Source organism: Carcharodon carcharias, chromosome 34 (assembly GCF_017639515.1).
Source record: "Carcharodon carcharias isolate sCarCar2 chromosome 34, sCarCar2.pri, whole genome shotgun sequence".
NCBI lineage: Eukaryota > Metazoa > Chordata > Chondrichthyes > Lamniformes > Lamnidae > Carcharodon > Carcharodon carcharias.
The window spans coordinates 6,231,025-6,253,228 of record NC_054500.1 but is presented as its reverse complement, the minus strand read 5'-3'; the positions used below and the strand labels follow the sequence as shown (position 1 = coordinate 6,253,228).

General features: G+C 43.6%; 1 protein-coding gene across 1 annotated transcript in view; it reads left to right on the top strand.

The window, feature by feature from the left end:
* LOC121272522 (regulator of microtubule dynamics protein 3-like) overlaps window positions 1-22,204 on the top strand; it is a 59,649-nt gene that overhangs the window by 15,770 nt on the left and 21,675 nt on the right. The window contains exons 4-6 of the mRNA XM_041179137.1: window positions 9,866-9,968; window positions 11,515-11,575; window positions 12,690-12,762. Coding sequence (XP_041035071.1) covers window positions 9,866-9,968; window positions 11,515-11,575; window positions 12,690-12,762 — 237 coding nt within the window. The remainder of the gene's footprint in view (window positions 1-9,865; window positions 9,969-11,514; window positions 11,576-12,689; window positions 12,763-22,204) is intronic.

Genomic DNA, 22,204 nt, shown 5'->3' with positions numbered 1-22,204 from the left:
GCAGATGAGCTGAGGCAGGGGCAAAACAGGGCAATGTTGCAAGAGTGGAAATAGGTAGTCTCTGATGGTGTGGATATGTGGTCGGAAGCTCATCTTGGAATCAAATTAGACACTAAGGTTGTGAACAGCATGGTTTAGCCTGAGCCCATTGTCAGGGAGAGAGATGAATTTAGTGGCAAAGGAGTAAAGTTTGCGGAAAATGCTGAAGAATAGGGGTTGGATTTTTGCGGAGTCAGTAAGATTCTGGGGATCTTTAAAAATGGTGGGTGGGACACGGATATGGAAGTCCTGTCCCCATTTTGAGCAGAGCCAATTTTTGCCAGTAGGGGAAACAGGGCAGGACATGATTCACAGCTAGGAAACCAGAACTCAGCAGGGCATTTGATCTTAGTGCTGATTTCAAACAGAGCCAGTTTTGGTGTTTCAAGAGCCTTAACCTACAATGTGGGAGTCACAAATTGATGGAGTAGATGTAAATACCTTTGAAGAGCGGATACGGTCTACATAAGTGTCATGATCTGAACTTTTTTAAATTGCCACTCTTTAAACTTTAAGAAAAAACAGGCTGCAGTTGTCCGTGAGAGTTGAAAGAAACCCGCTGCAGGATTACTTTGATTGACAGATATAGGTTAAAAAAGGTAGCATCTGGCTGTGCAATTTCAATAGAGTTCTTTGTTGACATTTCCCCAAGGGCTATCATGTGATTACGAAAGCTTGGCTGAGTTTCAAAAACTACAACTATCTCAGGTGGGGGTTGAGTTCATGGTTTGATTGACAGCTTAAAGAGGCTATCAAAGAATTAGTTGTCCTTGATGTGGGATCTGAATAAAAGTTTGTTTTTAAAAGTAATTAACCTCTTGAGATTTAAAAGCTTTGAATGGATTTTATGAATGGAATTTTTTTCACTATCAAGTGTGTAGGAGTGAGAGCTGTATTATATTTTTAGAAGTTTATTTTTCATCTTCACATGGCTCCTGAGGTCTGCCCATGGTGGATACTGGGGAGTTGCAATGGAGTTGGCAAGAAGGGTATGCGTGCCTATCGGGGGAGTGGGGGGGGGGGGGTGAGTGAGGGGCATGAGTCAGCATTGAGTAGACATGGAGGGTATAGGGGCCATGGGAATGATTGGGGGTTATGAGTTGGCATGAAGGGTATGAGTGGCCATGGGGGTGGGGGGGAATAAGGGGTGAAGACTAGAGGGCCTAACAACTTCTAAAACAACTGGGACGCATCCCCAGAGAACTGAGGTAGGCCTTCCAACCAGTCCATCTTAGCACTTGCCTGCTCCCGTGGCTGTCTATGCTCTGCTTCTGGGGTTGTCAGGCCCAACTTTATCCCGCACCCTTGGAGTGAAAGTCATGCATGTGCTTCAGTGTACTTTTTACTGAGGTGGGTCTGAAGAGTTGGCAAATTTCCCAACTGGAGCTACCCACCTCAGAAGTTACGATCCAGCCCAATGCCTTCAATATTCCTAATGTTTAATTGGAGAAATTTCTGCTTATTCAGTACTGGATGTTGGGCAAGCAGTCTGCCAATTTAGGCACAGTGGAGGGGTTGAGAGAGGTGGTTGCGAGGTAAAAGGTTGTCATCAGCATACATTGCACTGACATTGTGTTTTCTTTCGGATGGGGGTCGCCAAAGGGCAGTATGTAGATGAGAAATAGAAGGGGGCCAAGGATATATCCTTGGAGGTACTGATGCGGGGGCATGAAGAGAAGCCAGAGCAAATGATTTTCTGGCTACTATTAGATAGTTAAGAGTGGAACTAGATGAGCGCAGTCTCACCTAGCTGAACAGTAGTGGAGAGGCATCAGAGAGAGAAGGTGTGATCAACCATGTGGAAGGCTGCAGGCAGTTTGGGAGGGATAAGAGGGTATAATTTACCTTTGTCACAGTCACAAAGGATGGCATTTATGACAATGATAATTTAACCCTTGGAGATATAATTCTGATAGATCTACACTCCACTCCCTCCAAGGTCGATATATCCTTCTGAAGGTGTGGTGCCCAGAACTGCTCACAGTTGAACTTGTATAGGACACTAGTTTGGCCTCAGCTAGAGGATTGCATCCAGTTCTGGACGCCACACTTTCAAAATATGTGAAGACATTGGAGAGAGCGTGGAAAAGATTCATGAAAATAGTTCCAGGGATGAAGAACTTCAGTTATGAAAAATGATTTGAGAAGCTGGGATCATTTTCCTTGGAGAAGAGATGATTGGGAGGAGATTTGATAGAGGTATTTAAAATCATGAGGGCTCAGAATGGAGTAGATTGGAAGAAGCTGTTCCCACTTGTGAAAGGATTGAGAACCAGAGAGCACAGATTTAAAGTAATTGGCAAAAGAAGCAAAGGCGACATGAGGAAAATTTTTTCATGCAATGAGTGGTTAAGATCTGGAGTACACTGCATGAGAGTGGCAGAGGCTGGTTCAATCGAGGCAGTCAAAAGGGAATTTGACTATTTTCTGAAAAGGAAGAATGGGGAGAAAGCAGGTGAATGGTACTAGGTGACTATCTCATGGGAAAGCCAATGCAGACACGATGGGCCGAATGGCCTCCTTCTGTGCTGTAACAATTCTGTGAGACATTAGTTTTCCTCAGGGATCATTACTAGAAACACTGATCCTTTTGACATTTATTAACATAATAACTTGGTTACACATGGCATAATTTCAAAGCTTGCAGATAACATGAAACTGGGAAATGTAGTACACAATGAAGAGAATAACAGACTTCAGGATGACATAGACAGATTAGTAAAATGAGTAGACACCCAGCAACAAAACTTAATGCAGAGAGGTGTGAAGTGATGCATTTTGATAGGAAAAATGAGAAGAGACAAAATAAAAAATAGTAGAAGTTTTTACATAGAGGATTCAGCACAGAAACAGGGTACCCTCCTGCCACTTTTCCTCATCTAACTGTTAGCAAACCTTCTGTTTCCTTCTCCCATAGATGCTTATCTAGCCTTCCCTGAAATGCATCTATTTTGGTTCTTTCAAGGGATGTGAGCGGTGCTTACAAGGCCAGCATTTATTGCCCATCCCCAATTGCCTAGTCTGGTAGGCTGCTTTCTTGAACTGCAGCAATCTATGTGGTGTAAGTAACCCACAGCGGTGTTAGGGAGGGAGTTCCAGGAATTTCACTCATCAACAGTGGAGGAATGGCAATATAGTTCCAAGTCAAGGACGGTATGTGGCTTGGAGGGGGCCTTGCAGGTGGTGGTGTTCCCATGCATCTGCAGCCTTGTCCTTCTAGGTGGTAGAAGCTACAGATTTGCAAGTTGCTGTCAAAGGAGGTTTTTCAAGTTGCTGTTGTGCAGCTTTCAATGGTATACACTGCTGTCACTGTGCGTCATGGTGGAGGGAATGAATATTCAAAGTTGGGAATGTGTTGCCAGTCAAGTGGGCTGCTTTGTCCTGGATGATGTCGAGCCTCTTGAGTGTTGTTAGAGCTGCACTCATCCAGGCAAGTAGAGACTATTCCATCAATTCTGACTTGTGCCTTGTAGATGGTAGACAGGCTTCGGGGAGTCAGGAAGTGAGTTACTAGCCACAGAACTCCTAGCCTCTGACTTGATGTTGTAGCCACAGTACTTATATGGCTGGTCCAGTTAAGTTTCTGGTCAATTGTAGCCCCCGAATGTTGATGCTGGAGGAATCGGCGATGGTAATGCCGTTGAATGTCAAGGGAAGGTGGTTAGATTCTCTCTTGTTGGAGATGGTCATTGCCTAGCACTTGTGTGGCACAACTGTTACTTGTCACTTACCAGCTCAAGCCTGAATGACGTCCAGATCTTGCTGCATATGGACACGGACTGCTTCAGTATCCGAGGAGTTGCGAATAGTATTGAAAACTGTGCAGTCATCAGCAAACATCCACACTTATGACCTTATGATGAAGCAGCTGATTTAGTTGGGCCTAGGACACGGCCCTGAGCAATTTCTGCCTGATGTGCTTGAGCTGAGGTTGATTGGCCTTCCCACAACCACAACCAGTTTCCTTTGTACGAACTATGTCGCCAACCAGTGGAGAGGTTTCCCCTTGTTTCTCATTAACTTCAATTTTTCTAATGCTCCTTGGTGCCGTACTCAGTCAAATGCTCACTCGCACCTCGCCTCTTGTGTTCAGCTCTTTTGCCCATGTTTGGACCAAAGCTGTATTGAGATCAGGAGCCAAGTGGCCCTGGCAGAACCCAAACTAAGCAACAGTGAGAAGGTTATTGCTGTCTATGTGCTGGTTGATAGTACTGTGAAGATAACTTCTATCACTTTGCTGATGATCGAGAGTAGACTGATGGAGCAGTAATTGACCAGATTGGATTTGTCCTTATTGTGGACAAAACATTCCTATCCACCTCACCTCCCTACCCACTTACCCACCTACCCATCTCACCCACCTACCCACTTACCCACTTACCCCTACCCGCCAACCCATCTACCCCATCCACTTGCATGCCCACCTACCCACTTACCACCTACTCACCTCATCCACCTGCCCACTTACCCACTACACCCACCTACCCCTTATCCACTTAGACACCTACCCACCACACCCATCTACCCCTTATCCACTTACACACCCACCTCCTCACCTCACCCACCTACCCCTACCCACTACACTCATCTACCCCATCCACTTACACGCCACCTATCCCGACCCACTTTCCCATCTACTCACCTCATCCACCTACCCATCTTTCCCACCAGTCCCCTACCCACTTACCTACCTCATCCACCAACCCACTTACTCACTCACCTGTTCACTCATTCATTTGCTAACTTTCACACTAAGCATTTAAATTTACCATGTAGTAGATAGTCCTGTAAATAGGGGTAAAAACAAAAAATTGCGGATGCTGGAAATCCAAAACAAAAACAGAATTACCTGGAAAAACTCAGCAGGCCTGGGATGCTGCCAGGCCTGCTGAGTTTTTCCAGGTAATTCTGTTTTTGTTCTGTAAATAGGGGATGTGGCTTGTCTTCCCCTGACCCTGCTATGATCCGATGGAGTTCTCCAAGAGATGCTGCATTCCGCATTTCCAGGACAGCTGGGTTCGGAAAACTTCGGTAGAAATGTGGTGCAGCGTAGGGTTGGGCAAATTTCTGGAGGCAGTGAGAACGATTGCTGCTCCTTGGGGAATCCGGGTCATTATTTTATTTATTTTTATTATTTTAACAAATGATGGTAGACGGGTTGGCGGGTAGGGGTAGGTGGGTAAGTGGGTAGGGGGTAGAGGGTGAGGTGGGCAGGAATGTTTTGTCCACAATAAGGACAAATCCAATTCGGTCAATTACTGCTCCATCAGTCTACTCTCTGAATGAGCCTGAGGAATGGTATAGTTACGCCATGATTATGAATAAAACTTTTAGTCAGAGGAACAGGTTTTGTGGCCTGCGATCATTATTGTTTCTAGTATAGCTGAGAGGATAAATTATTCTGAATGTGATATTAGCTATTTTTTATCATGAGATTCAGTAGCTTAAAAACTGTCTTAATTCTACACATCTCAAGTTAAAGTTTGTTTTAAAGATGACTTTAATGACAAAATTAAAATATGTCAATCAATACATAGCCAATTGTCTCTCTAATGGAGAGAGAGTCTGCGGTCCTTTGTGGACTATGATTAATTATTTACTTTTCTGGCAAAATTTTTGTTAAAAAAAACACGATATTTCCAAGTTAGACCTATGTTGTTGTCAATTTTTTTCTATTGATGCATAATATTAGCACCTATTTTGTTTATTATGCATGCACATTGTGCATTCAACCAGAGACACTTGTCATTTTGCCAAATATTTGGTATAGAAATGTCAAATTTGTGTCATGCAGTTCCCAATTATTTTTATTTTAGGCAAATACTTTTTAAAAGGTTATTCAGGTAAAAAAAAAAGGTTGGCAACCCTTGCCTTGGAAGAGATTTACTATAATGGTACCAGGAATGAGGGAGAAACTGGGGTCGTTCTCTGAGAACAGAGAAGGTTAAGAGAACATTTGTTAAAAGTATTCAAAATAATCAAGGATGTCGTTGGAGTTGTTCCGCTGGCAGAAGAATTGATAACCAAAGGGCACAGATTTAAGGTGATTGACAAAGGAACCAGAGGTGACATGAGGAAACTTTTTTTTAGTTAATGCACTATCTGAAAGGATGGTGGGAACAGATTTGATAATAACTTTTAAAAGGGAATTGGAAACATAATTGAAGAAGGAAAAAACTAGAGGGCTGGGGGAAAGGCCAGGGGGTGAAATTAATTGAATAACTCTACTAAGGAGCCAGCACAGACATGACAAGCCAAATAGCCTCCTCCTGGACTTCCTTCTGTGCTGCATCATTTTGTGCTTCTGTGAGTCACACAGAACAAAGGATCTCAGTTTGATATCTTGCCAATGCTGAGTCAACTGATCCTAGTTGCTGTGGAATAGAGGCTCTACAGTCAATCTTAGCACTCCCAGATTAGAGAGGGGAAACCTACCCAAAGTTTCACTCCTGACTGTTATCTGGTAGACCCCCACACCGCCACCCCCCCTCACTACTTTACAGTCCAATAGCCTGCTGAAATGCACAGTCTACATACGTCAGATAACTGAAGACAGTGAATTGTAGCCAGCAATAAAAAAACACCCAAAAATATAGGAGGGAAGGAAAAAGAGAGAAATTATCCAGTATGTTGTATTTCTCCTCAACTCTTCTGAAACTTTTCTCAAAAAACATCCAAGTTTGGTGCCACTATTTCTTCTTGTGCCAGTGCCAATGTGTTCTGTTAGTGAATGATATTGGATTTGAACTGAGGGTTCATTAGGATAAAAATTTGCTAGAAATGGAACCGATCAGTCAGTATCTGAAAGAGGGGGAAAGGGCTTAATTTAGGTGGGCCCATTCACCCAGTCCAGCCTAATGTTAGCCCGTCATGTAGTTTCAGATGCTGGCTGCCCCCCTGTGCACTCCAGCATTTTCTGTTCTTAATTGAGACTTAGCAGTCGTTTAAAACTTGGTTAATGGTTTTACACTGCTAAAAACAAGCAACCATATTGTTCATGAACTTTCTAATGTATTTAGCTGAGACTGTGAAGAATTATGAAAAAATGTTACTGTAGGCTGTTTCTTGGTGGCCAGGGGTTTAAGAACTATATTTTAGGGGAGATGATGACGTTGTGATAATGTCACTGGATGAGCAATCCAGAGACCAAGGCTAATGTTCTGGGCGCAGGTTCAAATCCGGAATTAAAAGCTAGTCTCAGCCATGAATCTATCATCTATTGACATAAAAACCTATCTGGTTCACTAATGGCCTTTAGGGAAGGAAATCTTCCATCCTTACCTGATCTGACCTACGTGTGACTCCAGACCCACAGCAATGTGGTTGACTCTTATCTGCCCTCTGAAATGACCCAGCAAGCCACTCAGTTCAAGGACAATTAGGGATGGGCAACAATTGCTGGTCTTGCCAGTGACATCCACATCTCATGAAAGAATTTTTAAAAACATTTGAAGACGGCCTATAACTCTCATGATTACATGGGGAAAGATTCTCAACCATAATTGTGTGTGTTATGACATTTAAGTATGTCGGGCAGGTCAAAAGGGAAACAAGATAGCTAAGACCCAACAAAAACTGGAAGATTTCACATTCTAATCATGATCCCATTTCAGTTCAGTGTAGGTCCAGTTCTGAGTCCAAAGTATTCAAAATCATCAGGGGTATGGACAGAGTAGATAGGGAGAAATTGTTCCCATTCGTGAAAGGATTGAGAACGAGGGGACACAGATTTAAAGTAATTGGCAAAAGAACCAAAAGTGAAATGAGAAATAACTTTTTCACACAGCGAGTAGTTAAGATCTCGAATGCACTGCCTGAGAATATTGTGGAGGCAGATTCAATCAAATCATTCAAAAGGGAATTAGACGGTTATCTGAAAAAGAAAAATATGCAGGGTTAAGGGGAAAAGGCAGGAGAATGGCACTAAGTGAAATGCTCATTCAGAGACTTTTGCAGACATGATGGGTCGAATGGCCTCCTATGCTGTAACGTTTCTGTGATTTTGTGAAATATCAGCCTATCGAAATACTAAATTGTGAATGTACTGCACATGATTGATATGGAAGTGGCTTTAATACTGAAAGATTAACAGTCAAAATGTCATTGCTGCAGTCTTATTGAGAAAGAATTTACAGTTCATTATCTTGTAGAAATTTCTTAGCCAGGATATCTACAGCTGTAATAGTTTAACTGTCACATTTAGATGTCACATTTTGTTACCATTGCAAAACAACTTTAAAGAGAAAGGAAGCCAGCCACTTGCTGTGGTTTTTCTGAATTTGGGCAGTTATCAGAGTTTTACAATCAGCTGCCAATATCCAAAGAAATAATCACATTCTAATTGATCTCAGGATGCACTCGTGATTTATTCTCTAGGTGACCCAAGAATGTGCTTATTTAGAATAAGCTGACAGTCTGTTCCTGAAGGGAACATTATTATGCACATTATGCATAACCTGATATAAAACCCAAAATTAGGTTGACATTTCATTGCAGCACTGAGGGAGTGTCTTTTCGATGAAATGTTAAATCAAAGCCCCGTCTGCCCTCTCAACCTGAACAAATTGGGTCTGTTTTCTCTGGACTTTAGAATGAAAGGTGATCTCATTGAAACGTACAAGATTCTAAAGGGATTTGATAGGGTAGAAAGATAGGGTTGAAAGATTGTTTCCTCTGGTCAGGGAACCTAAAATGTGGGGCGTGGTCTCAGGATAAGAGGCTGATCATTTAGGATTGGGATGACGAGAAATTACTTTACTCAAAGGGTTGTGAATCTTTGGAATTCTCTACCCCAGAGGGTTGTGAATGCTTCAACATTGAATACATTTAAGGCTTGGATAGACAGATTTTTGGTATCTCAGGGAATGAAGGGATATAGGGAATGGGCAAGAAAGTGGAGTTGAAGCCCAAGATCAGCCATGATTGTATTGAATGGCGGAACAGGCTTGATGGGGCAAGTGGCCTACTCCTGCTGCAATTTCTTGTACTCTTGTGTTCTTGTGTATGTCAAAGATCCATGATCCATCATCAGCCCCACAGGCCTGGACACCATCCACAAGCCAAATAATCAGCTCCCAAAGCAGATCCTGTTTTCACAATTTAGGGATGGTACCTGATCTCGGGGAGGACAGCAAAAACATTTTAAGAACACTCTGAAGGCCTCATTGAAAAGGAGACAAATTGACATTGGTGCATGGGAGGAACTTGCCACCCACAGTGCTATTTGGCGGTATCCCATTCAACAAACCACAACACAATCAGAAACTGACGGCACAATCTCTGTTGCAGAGAAGCAGTAAAAGCCGAAGGAGAGAAAGCAGAACCCCGGCTCGAGAAAGCCCCCCCTTTCTCAGGACTACTTTCGTCTTCTCTGCCCAAAGATCTGTGGCTTCAGGATTGGCCTGCTGAGACACCTCAAGACACACAAATCATGAAGCCTGGCAGATGTCATCCCCGTTTCGAGGGACTGTTGGCGATAGCAATATAAAAGACCCCATGGCACAATTTCAAAGAAGAGTAGGGGCGTTCTGCCTGGTGTCCAGCCCAATATTTATCTCTTAATTAACATCACTTAAAAAAATCAGGTTATCTAGTCATTGTCATATTGCTGTTTGTAGGTTTTTACTGTATGCACATTGTATACTTCAAAAACTTAACTTGGTTGTAATGAGGTTGAAGAGGTGTCCTGAGATTGTTAAGGAACAGTATAAACACAAGTCCTTGTTCTTTCTTTAAGTTGTAATTTTTAAATATATCAACAAAGTTATCCTCACCAAGCCATTATCTCATTGTATAGCACATCTATTAACTATCCTATGATTTACAGTATGGTAAAAGAAAAGAGTTCTGTTGGCGGATGATTCGTGCCTACAGCGACATGACTCAGCTGACAGAAGATAAAGAAACACAGAAATGCTATGCTTTGGCTGGTAAGAAATTTATTATTGAAACTTTAAAATTTAACAGTGTCCTCCCTAATTCTGGTCTCTTGAGCATCCCTGATTTTGATCACTCTACCATTGGTGCCATGCCTTCAGTTGCCTAGACCTCGAGCTCTGGAATTCCCTCCATAAACCTCTCTAGCTTTCTATCTCTCTTTCTTTCTTTAAGACACTCCTTAAAACTAAGCTTTTGGCCATCTGCACTAATATTGTTTCATATGGCTTGGGGTCAAGTTTTGCTTTATGACACTCCTATGAAGTTCTTCAGGACATGTTATTATGTTAAAGACACATACAATATTTTGTACTTTCCCTCTCAAATTTTTTGTCTTTCCCCCCAGAGGCTTCGTCTTTCCCCCAAAGGTTTCATCTTTCCCCTGGAGGTTTTGGCTTTTCCTCAGAGGATTCATCTCTTCCCCCAGAGGTTTTGGTTTTTCCCCGGAGGTTTCATCTTTCTCCTGAGGTTTTGTCTTTCTGCTGGAGGTTTTATCTTTTCCCTGGAGGTTTTGTCTTTCCCCTGGAGAATTTGTCTTTTCCCCTGGAGACTTTATCTTTCTCCTGAAGGTTTCATTTTTTCCCCAGAAGCTTTGTCTTTCCCCCAGAGGTTTCATCTTTCCCCTAGAGGTTCTGTCTTTTCCCCTAGAGATTTCATCTTTTCTCCCTCAGAGTTCTGCACTTTCCCCTTTGAGTTTCCATCTTTTCTACCTCAAGGTTATGCCTTTCCCCCTCGAGTGTCTTTCTTGCCTTCCCCTAAGGTGCTGATGTGTGCTGGGGTCTAATTTCGCAGATAGCAGCAAGATCCAGGGACCTTGCCCAAGTGCCCATTCCTCCTGTGTGAGTCCTACAGTGGCCGTGCAAGGCATCACAATCAAGTCCAATCTTGTCTTCACCTGACTTGCATGTTTACACTCTTTCAACAGAGAACACTGGATCATGATCAGAAGCAGCAGCCCCAATAATCATCGTACTCTATAGCCCAGTGGCACTGTTTCCAGTTGTAGCACAAGTGCTTTTATCCTTGCTGAGTTTACTCAATAGCATAAAGCATGAATCAAACTGCAGTTCTCCTTGGTATATATGGCTCAGTTCTATTCTGGGCAGCATCCTTATCTACTTGTTCTTTTATTGAATTGATCCTTGAGTTTGAGCATGAAAATGTAAAGTTGTCTCCTTAACCAGTGAGTGCTGATTTTATTTTGCCATTGTGCAACCCAGTTAGATTCAGACCATAAACAGATAGCTTGAAAGAGTGAGTTTGTAAACTCACATAAGAAGCTAAACACTGTTTTATATAACTCTGCTTAAAATTATACTTAATTCAGTATGCTGTTATAATTTGGCACTGCTACATTCAGAAATTAACAGTCGTACAAAGGACAGGAAAATCTGTGGAATGCATCAAGATTGTTTTCTAAATGATTGCCAGACTTCTTTTTAAAATCATAATCATTAGCTCTTAGCGATCCGATAATTTTATATTGTATCCCTAAGTTCTTGTGTGATTTTTCATTCCACTTTCCCCCATTCTTCACAGGAAGAGATGAAGCAACTGCCAGTCTGCAGGACCATGGGGACAGTATAGAATGCCAAATATGGTATGGAGTTATTCCTTCCTTTCTCGTCCCAAATAAACCTGGAGGGTCAGTAAAACAACTACAAAGGGGCTTTCTGGAGAAATGTATGCCCTGGGATTTTTTTTTTCTGGTTATGTGAAATAAGAGAACAACCCAGTTGGGTCAGAAAATGGGTGGTAAACTGTGGAAGCAATAGCAATAGCTTGTTAGTTGTAGCAAAGTTGTAAAACACACTGGCCCACATTTTTCTGCCAAAATAACAGCAAATCTAATGGCGCGTACCTTTATTAGTAAATTGTCTAGCCACTTGTAGCGAGAGAAAGGACCCCAGTGTGTTGCTTCAGGTTGCAGGACGATTATCCCCGCACCATCATGTTCCTTGTAAAACTGTCCACTGTCAGCCTTCTCATTAGTTTCAAAATACTGCTGGGTTTGCACTTAATTGCCGATGAAAGTTGATGCAGGAAGCTATAGCTGGCACTTAACATTATAATAACGTTTTTAATTATGAGATTTATGTTCCTGCAATGCCACTTAACCTGTCCTTCCCAGAAAAGGAATAATTTAAACAGTGGAGTCTCATTCCTACACATATTAAATTGTTAGAGAGTTTTAAAATTTAATTTTTAAAAAGCTTAAGTTTTTCTCTCCCTCAATCCAACCTTTCTTTCTCTCGCTTTCTCTTTATGGACCTAATTTGGCTTGAATTCACCCACTTTTCTTCTCTGCCATTCCTCTGCTTTTTTAAAATCCTTAAATGTCTTAGACTGTTCACTAAGGTCCCACCTTCACCATGATGTTATCAGCTCACTCTGGGTGTACCTCCACCACGTGGACTGTAGCGGTCAAGGAGGTGGCTCACCATCACCTTCTCTCAAGGGCATTTAGGGATGGGCAATAAAAGTGTTGGCCTAATCAGCAATGCCAGTGTCCCCCCAGCTTCTTGCCAGGCGAAAAATCTGAGCTGAAGGGTGGGGGAAGAATTCTGATCGGTCCTTTATGATTTCCATATAATTAGAAAACAGAAGAAATCTTCATGCATGCAATGATGTCTCTGCCTCACCAAAGTTATTAATTGTAATCATTTAAACAGTGGGGGATTTTAATATTTGATATTTTTTTTTCCATATTGAAGGCTTGCCGTGGTGTGTCGCCATCTGCAGGACCAAGGCATTGAGGATAGGTCTGAAGAAAATAACAATCTCAAGGTCAGGAAAATTATTAATTGAAGTGCCTTGAATGTACAACCTAGGCTGGGACACCTGTGCAGCATTGAGGGAATGCTCTATTATTGGACTTGCTGTCCTTCAGGTGAAAGATCAAACCAAGACCTCTCTAATCTGTTCTAATGGACATTAAAGATCCCACAGTACCATAGGAAGAAAATAGTGTTCTCATCAATTCTCCTTCCTTAACCAACCCCAACAAAAACAGATAAAATCATCATTCATTTTGTTGGTATTTGTGGAATCTTGCCACATACAAAACGGTGGCCACATAGACACATTAACAAGTCAGGTCCCTTCAAGTATGTGAAGCACTTTGCGATATTGCTGGTGCTAAATAAATGCAAGTCATTTTTTCTTTCAACTGGAATTTGTAGCTTCTGAATTATCTACCAAGCGTTTAATTTCCTCTTTGCAATTTTAACACAAAGGTTAAAACATTCATATTGTTTAGTGCATCAAGAACAGCCCAGACTCAGGCTGTTACAGATTTTGGTGTATTTCCTAGGGCCATAAATTGACAGCATCGGAGCTCAATTGAATAATAATGCAACTGCAGGATAATGTACAGTCCTAATGCAAGTTATAATGTAGTTATTATCAACACACATGTAAAACATCTGAGAAATGTCACTGAAAATTCCAATAAAAAGAATCGCCATGTTTGATTTATGGTTTTAGAGACGTACTGATTAAGCAAACAGAATTTCGCACTCCCAGTACTTTTTCTTTCCTTCCCCTCCCATCCTGAAGGCATTGATGGGGTACAGTTGCACAGGCTCCAGCTCTACCATTCAGTGGCATCTCAACCAAGTGAGCCTAAAAAGTGTGTTGACAGATTGTCAGCAGAATTTTTTATTAATATTCATTCATGGGGTGTGGGCTGTTGTTAATGGAAATAATTACCCCATTAAACATGACATTTGGGAAACCATCGCTGGCACCCCTGAATCTTCCCGATATATGGTTGCCACAGTTGCACTTCCATGAACCTCAATTTTGTTAAACAGCCTTTTATGTGGTATTTTGTGAAATGTTTCCTTAACATTCATGTAGAACACATCCATTGCATTCCCTTCATCAACCTTCTTTGTTACTTTGTCAAAAAATTCAATTTGATTAGCCAAGCACAATCTGGATTTTACAAATCCATGCTACCCCTCCTTAATTAACTCAAACCTCTTCATGTGTCTGCAGTATAAAGGGTTAACAGATGACATATGCTAATGTATGGCATAGATGATGATGTACCACTGACACTAGTTATTCATGTGTTCAACTCTCTCAAGACAGCAAGATTCGAATCATGCCTAAGAGCTACATGCCTACTCTGTAACATGTTTAGAAGTAGTACTAAGAAACAAATGTTAAGCAGATATCAGAATATGTCTACAGTCTGTCTAAGAACCAAGTCCCATGCCTAGAGTCCAATACAGGAGGACCCAATATCAGAGCAATGGAGAAATCAGTGACATTGGTGTTATCGAAGGAACTACAGAGTGAAGAAACCTTTGAAAGTGGCTCTAAGAAATTTTGGTGGTAGGAGGCGGCACACTGGAGAGTGGTAACAATCACCCTAGCTAGTGAGCAATCCCTGCCCTTGCCCCACCTCTTTGGCTGACTCGAGGGCCCCCACAGAGGCCAACAGTGGGAGTTATGGAAACTCCATTTTCTCTGGTACTGAGCAGTGTCAGGTCTTCACAAAAGAGTCAAAGCTCCAAGTTTGTTCCTTTCTTTATGCAGTAAGTCTGGTATCAGATGATGTTCTCTTAAGACATAGTTGTGAGTGTTCAGGATGAGAAACTTTCTGACTTTCTGCAGACCAAAGATGATCTTACATTGGATCAAGCAGTCCAGAAAGTGAGATAGGCTGAGCTTAGACCATTTATTCGGGCTATAATTCGTGGCAACTTCGAGGCTTCATATGACTCTATAGATTGGGTAGACCAATAAGCAGCAGCCTCACCCATACAAAAGCCTGCCAATTCAACCAAAAAGGTGGGAAACTCCAAACCGGCAGCCATTTTTAGATGCTCACATTGTGGAGCGAAAACGCCAAGACTGCCCAGCAGGAGGTATGGAATGCTTCCTGTGTGGCAGAACTGGATATTTCAAGCATTTCTGCAAATCCAGCAATTCTAATTAAAGTGGCAGAACAGCAAGTATTTATGAAACACATTATTTCCAAGAAACAGAAATTCTAGAAAATGACGACCCTACAGAGTACCTAAGAGAAGTAAATGGTCTTGATATAGACTACTGGTCAGTTACAGTCCAAGTTCAAAGTTTCATTACTTTTAAAATTGATACTGGAGCGTGTCAGGAAGATATAATAATTCTTATAATGTTATTGGAATTTATTGTAAAGCAGTGGTATCTGTGTCTTTGTGGATATGTGTGAGACTTAACTGGATTAAAGGCAGCTGGTCTGAAGGCTTTGATTTGGTAGAAGATGAGCTAGGTTTGAAATGTTAAGTAGGTAAACATAGGTGTCAAGGAAACATTTGCATTTTTAAATAAACCAGACTAGATTGTTTTCAAAGGAGGGGTGAAATGTGTCACATAACCAGATGAAGTTCAGAAACAGTGTGTTTATTTTTCCCAAAGATTACAAGTAAAACTTAATGCTATGAGAGATTTTATTATCAGAAAGGTAAAGTCCGAAGACATAGTAAAACAATGGGAATTTGCATTCAAAGGGGAAAATATGTAAAAAGGAGCGAAGGCTGTGTGTAAGAGTAGGCATTTTAAGATCTAACAAGTCTGAAAATCCTTCAGCATCTATGCCTCAAGCTGCTATCTTCAAAGAACTGAAGTTAAGAAAACTCACTATGAATTTGACTCAGGGTATTGTGTGTCACCTTGCCTGGGTCTTTTAAAATCTACGTGTCTTACTGTTGCCTTAATAAAAGTGCAACTGGGAGTCAGATTCAGTAGGGGATTTACAAGTTATTATAGTAGTAATTTGTAGACATGTATGTGCTTAAAACTATTTCTCTTATTAATAAATGTTTAATCTAGTTTTGTAAAAAACCTGTAAGACTTGGTGGTCTTATTACTACTGAATTCAAAGCATCTTGAAATTTATACAAATTTGCAAAACAAGTTGTGGCAGTTGTTTTGGGATTTGAACAATCAGCATTTACCATCAGCTGTGCCATAATAGAGCGGCTGTTAACGTATTAGTAAGTGACCTCAACTGGCTTCAGTCGATGACCCTTTATCCATCAGACATCAGGTTACAAGGTCTAGGTGGCATAGAATTCCAATCAAAGGCAGGAGTTTTGCACCTCTTAGCTGCAAGGGGCGATAGATCATTGTTTCTCTCTTTGTTCTTCACAATCAATGTACATTCTTGTTGAGTGGTGATATCGGCATACTTCTAGGAATCTTAGAAAAAAAGATGAAGACCAATCACAGCTTTTCACACTGTATCGTCCCAAACCCATCGCATTAATTATGCATTCCCGGGAAACACGCCGTTTCCATGGCGGGCAGGCTCTCATTCGCCAGCCACGTCATCACCTCACTGCTTCAGCACACTGGGTGCCATATTTAAAGTCCAGCCACGTGCACACCTCTCGGTGCTTCCAGCCCGCGACTGCTGCAAAGAAGGCATGGCCCTGAAAGGCAAAAAGACTGCAACCCCCAGGTTCAATGACGTGTCCCTCAAACGCCTTTTGGACACACAGGAGGCTCGCCATGATGTCCTCTACCCCCGCTCTGGCCACAGAATGGCAGCAACCTCACTAATCTGACTTGGGAGGCGGTAGTCAGCACCAATGCCCTTCAAAAGAGGCCTCATCCGTTCCGCCAAGGTAATTCACTCTTCTTATCACTCTCAACTCACACACTCACAAACCCATCACACACCCACAGGGATCTCACACCTCAAGGACAACACCACTAACTCTCACACACACCCTCACATCTTCATCAGGCTCATAGCCTCTCACACTCGCGTTTACATCCTGTCCATGGCTCCCCTCACCACACAAACATTCCACTCAGTGCCATGTGTCCTGTTCACACTCTCACCATCAGTTTTCATGCAGGAAAAGCTGGCTCACATCAGCAGGAAGTGATCACAGAGCCGGGGTGGAGTGACCCACGTTAAGTCCCTCACTCACTTTGAGGAGTGTGCAATCGCACTGATTGGTGAGGGTATGCACATTGCCTGCGGTGACAGTGAGGTCAGCAGCGAACACCCTCATAAGGATCCTGCAGCACATTATCCCTCTTTCAACGCAAATTTGATTTCTCTCTCTCCTGCTTTTGACTCTGCTGCCATGCACTAATTATCTCTACTTTGGTTCACAGGGAGCTCTGCCAAGCAACCGACACCCTCAGCCAGCCATTCCCTCAGTTCCATCCACGTCCTCACCTCCAGCTAAGAGGACACCTCCTCCATTGAAGAGCTGGGAATAAACAGCCTGGAAGACGTGCCACAGTGCTTATCCACACCCTGCACCAGCACAGAAACGCACACCTCGATGGAACCTAGATCTAGACCAGGCTCAGGTTCACAATCCGTGTGGTCACCGCACAGACACATGTCCTCAGCAGGAGGAGGCAGGTTTGTGCAAGCTCCCTGGCACTCAGAGGAATGCTGGGGATCAGGTATCTGAGAGGTCCGAGTCAGATGACAAACCTCTAGATCTGGCATTCCAACTCATCCTGGAGAGTCAGCAGAAGGCGTGGGAACATCACAGAGTTGTTGGAAGCCCTCAGCAGAGTGGCACACGAGTCGGAGGAGTGCGTCCACCTGCTCTCTGATGAAGCGGTGCCCACATGTGCATGTATGGAGGTCTCCATGGGGAGGATGGCGGATGCCATGGAGACCCTGGTCCAGCAGAACATGGAGATGTGTGCAGACCTGCACTCCATCGCAGGAGCCATGGTGAGTTCCTGCAGTGGCAATGAGAGAGAGAAACGGGGCACCTCGATGTCCCTCCAGGTGCTCCTTCCCCTCAAGGAGTCAGGCCGGGGCCCCTGTGCACCCGAAGGGAGGAGGAGCAGCAGCTGGACACCCCTGGGACATCCACTCAGGAATATCAGAGGTTTGTCCTCTCCCTCTGAGTCCCCTTTGCCTGTGAGCCTCTCAACCTCGTCCTCTGTCACCACAGAGGGAGCAGCTGGCTAACGCGTGAGTCTAGAGGGAGAAGTGTGTGTGTGGCAGGGCCTTTCGAAGCCTCATGCAAGAACTGTCCTACGCACGCGGATGCTTCACATATCATACCTCAATATCCTGAGCATTTTGAATGCTGCCTGCTGGGTTTCGCTTTCAGTTGACCATCTGAGCTGACCTGCATCTCCGCCCACCCAATGATCACACTCCATGCAACGCCTGATCTCTCCCACCACTACCTGCTATGGTTTCACTTTCGATTTGGCCAGCATGGTCTTGATTAGGTTTCTTGTGTGCTCCCTCATCTTTTCCCCTCCCCCAGTCACCCTTTTTCTTTCCCCCATCACAGTTGACTACCCTGGCATCACCTTCCACCTCTCCTCTGTGACCTACCAGCCACAACCCTTTTCTTTCGGGAATGTCCAGGCAAACATGCACGTTCCCTTCCTTCCTGAAAATTCCACCCCATCCACATTCACCTCCCCAACCTCCTCCTTCCCACCCCCAGGGTCCTTGTCTGCCTCCGATTCCCCACCAGCCACCCTCGCCGTCCCTTCAAATGTCACCATCGAACCCTCAACCTACCGCCTCACTCTGCCTTTGGTCATTCTCACCATCCCTTCATACCACAGTCTCACCATCCCTTCATACCACACCCACCCACAGTTTGCTCCCAGGAGGCAGTCATGCACCCATCAGACCCCTCCATTGCACATTCACCTGAACATCCCCCCCCCCCCCCCCCCAAACCCGGACCCCTTCCCCCTGCAGAACCTTCTCTCTCCTCTCGACCCCTTCCCCTGGAACCCCTTTCACCCTCTGGAGCCCTTCCGCTCCTGAATCCCCTTCGTCCTGGAACCCCTTCACCCCCCCACCCCCGCCCCTTAGCTCTTCCATCCCCTGGACTCCCCCCTCCCCCTTCCTGACTCCCTCAGACACCCTTACTTCTTCTGCCGCCCTTAGTACTCTCCCCCTCCCGACTCCTTCCTCGACCCTTACTTCTTCCTCCACCCTTACTCCCTTCCCTCTCCACATTCCTTCCTCCCCCTGGATTCCCTCCCCTCTCTGCACTCCTTCCTCCATCTGGACTCCCTCCCCTCTCCATACTCCTTCCTTTACACCTACCTCCCCCGTTGCCATCTTCTCCCCACTACCCCCTCCCCCCAAGCTCCCCCTCCAACCTCACCCCCCGACACCTTCATTTTCCCCCTCCGAACCTCAACACCCGACACCTTCATTCCCCTCTTCCCAACCTCACCCCTCGACACATCTTCCTTTCCCAGTCGATCCTAGTCCTTCCTCTCTTACCCCCTCGACCATCATCCATTGTGAGCATCAATGGTGACTTTCCAACTTCCATGAGCTGTTTTGCAGCAGAGCCATGTCCATGAGATCCACCCAGCTTGCCATGGACATTTCTCCAGGATCCTGTTGCTGTCGGGCTCCAGCATCTTCTGATCCTCGGATGTCCCATGATATGAGCAAGGCCCTAGCGGTAAGTCATGACTTCTGCACGTCACAATTGTCAAGACATGTTCTGCACCGGCGTGTTTTCCAGTCGACGTGGGTGGACGATCCGGCAGGGGGTTAAATGAGTCGGCAGGCTGGCCTTATAATGATATGTCCATGTATTACAATGAGATTCCCAATTGTCCGATTGTGGGGAACGCGGCCCACCATCAACAGGCTGAGCGGACACTCGCAAACTGGTTTCACAATGTCGTGAAACCGATTTTTGGCCTTCTCACCATTTTGTCTGCTCATGCCACCGAACATGCCCAACGCCAGCAGGCACAGAAAATCCAAGCCAATGTCTTTCATGCATCAACCTTCAACCTTTATTTAGAATAGTGTGGAAATTCCAGCTTCAGAAGCTGAGGAAGTTTATACACTCAGCAATAAGCTCCTTTCTTACACAGCGGCAACATCCACTAGACCCAGGGCAGACAAGAAGATTATGAATCTCTCAGTCCTTCATGAAGTAAGGCCAGAGGTGGAGGATACAGAAGGCACTGCAGCAGAGGGTGACCACCCAATGAAGACCTGCTGGACCTGAAATGGCTCTTCCTAGAAAGTGTTGAGGAAGAATTCCTTGCAGTACTGAGTGATCTCTTGGAGGATGAAGTCCTAGAGAATGATTCATCTTTCCCATTGATAGAAGCACCTTATAAAGTCTCTGTTGTCTTTTTCAAGGAATCAAATGTGATTTTAGTGGCTGAACAGCATTCAGATCTTAGTTCCATTGAATCTACCAACGCATTGCCTACTTTACCTCCTGTTCGTGAAGAGTCTTCCACAGAGGATGCTTTGCCTGAGTCCAAGTTAGAGTTCTTGGATGATCACACTGCTCAAGACCTTTCCAGGGTGAAAGTCAATTGTCACCCATACTTCAGTCCCAGCTGAAAGTCTTCTCTTCAGAGCTGGAGTCAGAATCTTTAGCATTTCTGAAATTGCAGAATCCTGTACAACAATTTGTCCCAGAGTTGATTGTCTACAGGAAATTTCTTTCATTACAGAAGACGAGGCTGTCTTGTCTCCATATTCTGAGCAGTTCTTCCCATTGTCCATAGTGCAGCAACCTTGTGCAGAATGAAGTGTGGTTCTCTTACCACTGCCTACAAAAAGTAGATGGTCCTCCCGGAAAATTATTGGGAAATCATCTCTCCTTTTCCTGACGGTCTTACAGGAAGTTGGTCATTTTTTCCCTCATCATCTAAATGAATTGAAATCTCAGATCTTCAATGCCTTTTGAGTCTTTGATACAGCAGTCTATGATAGTCTTCCCAGGAGTTGAAGATCATTCTTCTTCTGAAGCTCCTGCCCCGAGTCCTTCAGGGGAGCAACAAATTCCTCAGAGTATCCCACGTTCTTCTCTTCCAGTCCCAAAAGGTCCAAAGGTCAGTTCTGTTCAGTCTTCTCTTTTGGATCAGTCTTTTGTAGTAAAGTCTTCATCGTCCTCGCAGTTCAGTCATCTTGAGACCTACACTCAGCTTCCCAGTTATGCTGACAGCAATGATGATAAAGTGTCCTATTCTGCAGAGATGATGTCCTACCAAATGTAGAAGAAAACCCTTATGTCTCCAAGCCATCTTCCCTAAGGGCTGAGAATACTGTCGGAGATTGAATCCCCCAGAACTGTAACTTGGGAGGGGAAGAGTAGGAGTTGGAGTTGAGTCGAGTCTGCAGTTGTGAAAAAGGGAGTTACAGAAATGTAATGTAAATAGTTGAAGACATAGTTTGATGTTGTTAAAAAGTAGGATAGCATACTTGGGGTGAGGTGTAATATAAAGGCTTAACTGATGGGATATGTTAACGTATGATATAAATCATGATGTACCACTGACACTAGTCAGTCAAGTGTTAGTCCCTGTCTCAAGTGAGAGAGGTTGGAATCATATCTAAGAGCTACGTGCCAACTCTATAATCTGTTTATTAGTATTAATAAACAAGTGTTAAGCGTGTGTTTACAGTCTGCCTAAGAACCAAGTCCCACACCTAGAGACCAAGTCAGAAGGACTCGATCTCAGAACAGTGTCTATCAGTACTTAATATTGCATTTGTTTTCACCATTGCCCCGTGGCGCTAGTTGTAAACCTGAGGAGATTTGTGTACTATACTTAAGATATTTTTCCTACTCAGCTAGGTTAGTACAGAACATTGCATGATATACTTATCCCTTATGTTAACTCTACCCACATGCACAACACTGCATTTATCTGTATCAAAAGACATCTACTGGATTTGGGCCCATTCCCTCAAAGTATTCCATACTAATGAGAGTTTTGATTTCTTGTCCAAAGTCCTGACTCTTACATAAATTTTTGTATCATCTACAAATATGCACACAGTTCCTTACAACACCTTCATCCAGATCATTATTAAAAGCTGTGAAAAGCAATGGCTCTAACCCAACAGGATCCCATGCAGAACCACTACCTGCTTCCCATGAGAATTGTGCCATTTACTTTCAAAATCCAAGATCTGCCAACTAATCCCACAGGACTCTATCTTAAAATGTTATCTATTGTGTGACAACCTTGTTCAAAGCCGCTTGAAAATTCAAGGATACCATAACAACTGGACTATCTTCATCCATCAACATGTAATTCCGCAAATAATTCAGCCAGATTCATGAGACATGACCTGGAGTACTGCGGGAAAAAGAGACATGTTGAAGCTTTTTGTCTTGCTCTCACCAGAACACTTGCAAGAATACCAATACAAGGGGAAAACAACAATTTATACCATATGTATGGGGTACCTATTCACCAATGTTCCACTTAAACAAGCCATTAA